General features: G+C 39.5%; 1 protein-coding gene across 1 annotated transcript; it reads left to right on the top strand.

Annotated features, from left to right (window-relative positions):
- Positions 1 to 408: 408 nt before the first annotated feature.
- LOC142297428 (taste receptor type 2 member 4-like) lies at positions 409 to 1,347 on the top strand. The gene has a single exon (XM_075341656.1). It carries the CDS (start codon positions 409 to 411, stop codon positions 1,345 to 1,347), a length of 939 nt encoding a protein of 312 aa, XP_075197771.1.
- Positions 1,348 to 1,637: the final 290 nt, after the last annotated feature.

Raw genomic sequence — 1,637 nt, 5'->3', positions numbered from 1 at the left:
CCGGCTACCGGACCCCTTGCCTTCAGTGAGGTGTTCGGCCCAGTGGATCCACCTCCTGGGTCTGCCCGTCCACCTGGCCCTAACAGGTCCATGCTCCAGTTACCCCAACACTCCTGTGATAGCAGAATTTAATTCCACTGAAATTATCTCCAATCATTGTACTTACACAGTGAAAGAACAGGTGAACATATTTTGGTGATATCAACTTTTCCTTTGTGACTATTGTAAAATGAGCTTTATATGTTATGTGATCTGCTCTGCATTTGTAGACCTGGTCCATGCTGGAGTTTATGGGACGTAGTTTGCATTTTCTTATTAAATTTTCCTTTATTTGAATAAATGGAATATTTTTTCATTAAACTTTCAATAAAGCCTCGCTGTGTTATCAGAATCCACAGCACAAGAGAGATGGCTGATTCCACAGAGGTCGACACTAATTTCCAGTATCTGGGTATCCTGGTCCTGGCAATAATCGCTCTTATTCTTGGACTGGTGATACATTCCTTTATTATTGGCGTCAATGTCAATGACTGGTGGAAAGGAAGATCGGTGACTTCTGTTGACCACGTTGTAACTTCTCTCGGGATGTCAAGGATGGGCGCTCAATGTGCTAATACTATGTATTTTCTTCTTATGTTCTTCCTCAGCAGGCCGCTCTCAGATGTAATGAGGGATATTTTAGACTCAGTTTATGCTTTTTGTATTTATTCCAATATTTGGCTAACATCTCTGCTCTCCATTGTCTTCTGTCTGAAGATCACAAACCTCCGCACTAGACTGTTCTTGTATCTCAGAAAGGTGATCGTACCCAGGACTGTTCATTTCATTGTAGCCTCAGGACTTTTATCTGCTTTCAGTTGTTTAATGCCCAAATTGAAGATTCCCAGTGGAGAAATATACAATACAACCATGAAAAATCAACTCGTGGATTGCATTCGTGTTAATTTCTTGATATATTTTAGTACAGGAGCCTCCATTCCAATGATTTTCTATTTTACCTCTTCCATCCTCCTCTTCTCCTCATTGTATCATCACACAGTAAAGATGAAGAGGAGCAGTAATTTATCCATCAATTTGGAGACACATTACTCCGCCATGAAATTAGTATTTGTCACCTTCATATATAACACTACATTTTTCACCGGTTATCTTTTTGGTTTCTTTTATTACAATTTCCTCTGTGTAGACCTTAAATGGCTTCATATGGTCTTGAATTTTCTACCGACTGTACACTCGTCCTACATGATCTACAGGACAGCCAGATTAAAGAGAAAGATGTCCAAGATTCTGCAAAATTATATTGATTTTTTATATCAAAGGAAAGGTGCAGAAACCAGTAATATCTGAAGGAGGTTAAATCTATAGGGACCCACACTAGTTAACTTATTAAAGGGGAATTGACTACATTGAAAATCTGTAATAATTTATTTTTGACTTTTCACTTGTTATGTGATTCTGCAGTTCTATCCACTGAAGTGCATGATGCTAAGTTGGGCTGAGCTATACCGTAATGTACCTGCATGATCAATGAAGGTTATGGTCCCTTTATGCTTCTGATTGGTGGTGGTCTTGTGCCAGAGGGAATATGGGAAATATTTGAACGGATGACCAAGGGACCTCCGTGGTGCAGAATAAGC

The sequence above is a fragment of the Anomaloglossus baeobatrachus genome, chromosome 3 (genome assembly GCF_048569485.1).
Source record: "Anomaloglossus baeobatrachus isolate aAnoBae1 chromosome 3, aAnoBae1.hap1, whole genome shotgun sequence".
NCBI classification, from domain to species: domain Eukaryota; kingdom Metazoa; phylum Chordata; class Amphibia; order Anura; family Aromobatidae; genus Anomaloglossus; species Anomaloglossus baeobatrachus.
This window is presented reverse-complemented; position numbering and strand designations above follow the sequence as displayed.

What these genes read in the sequence shown, in the direction of transcription:
- LOC142297428 (XM_075341656.1), top strand. Translation starts at nt 409, where the DNA reads ATGGCTGATTCCACAGAGGTCGACACTAATTTCCAGTATCTGGGTATC.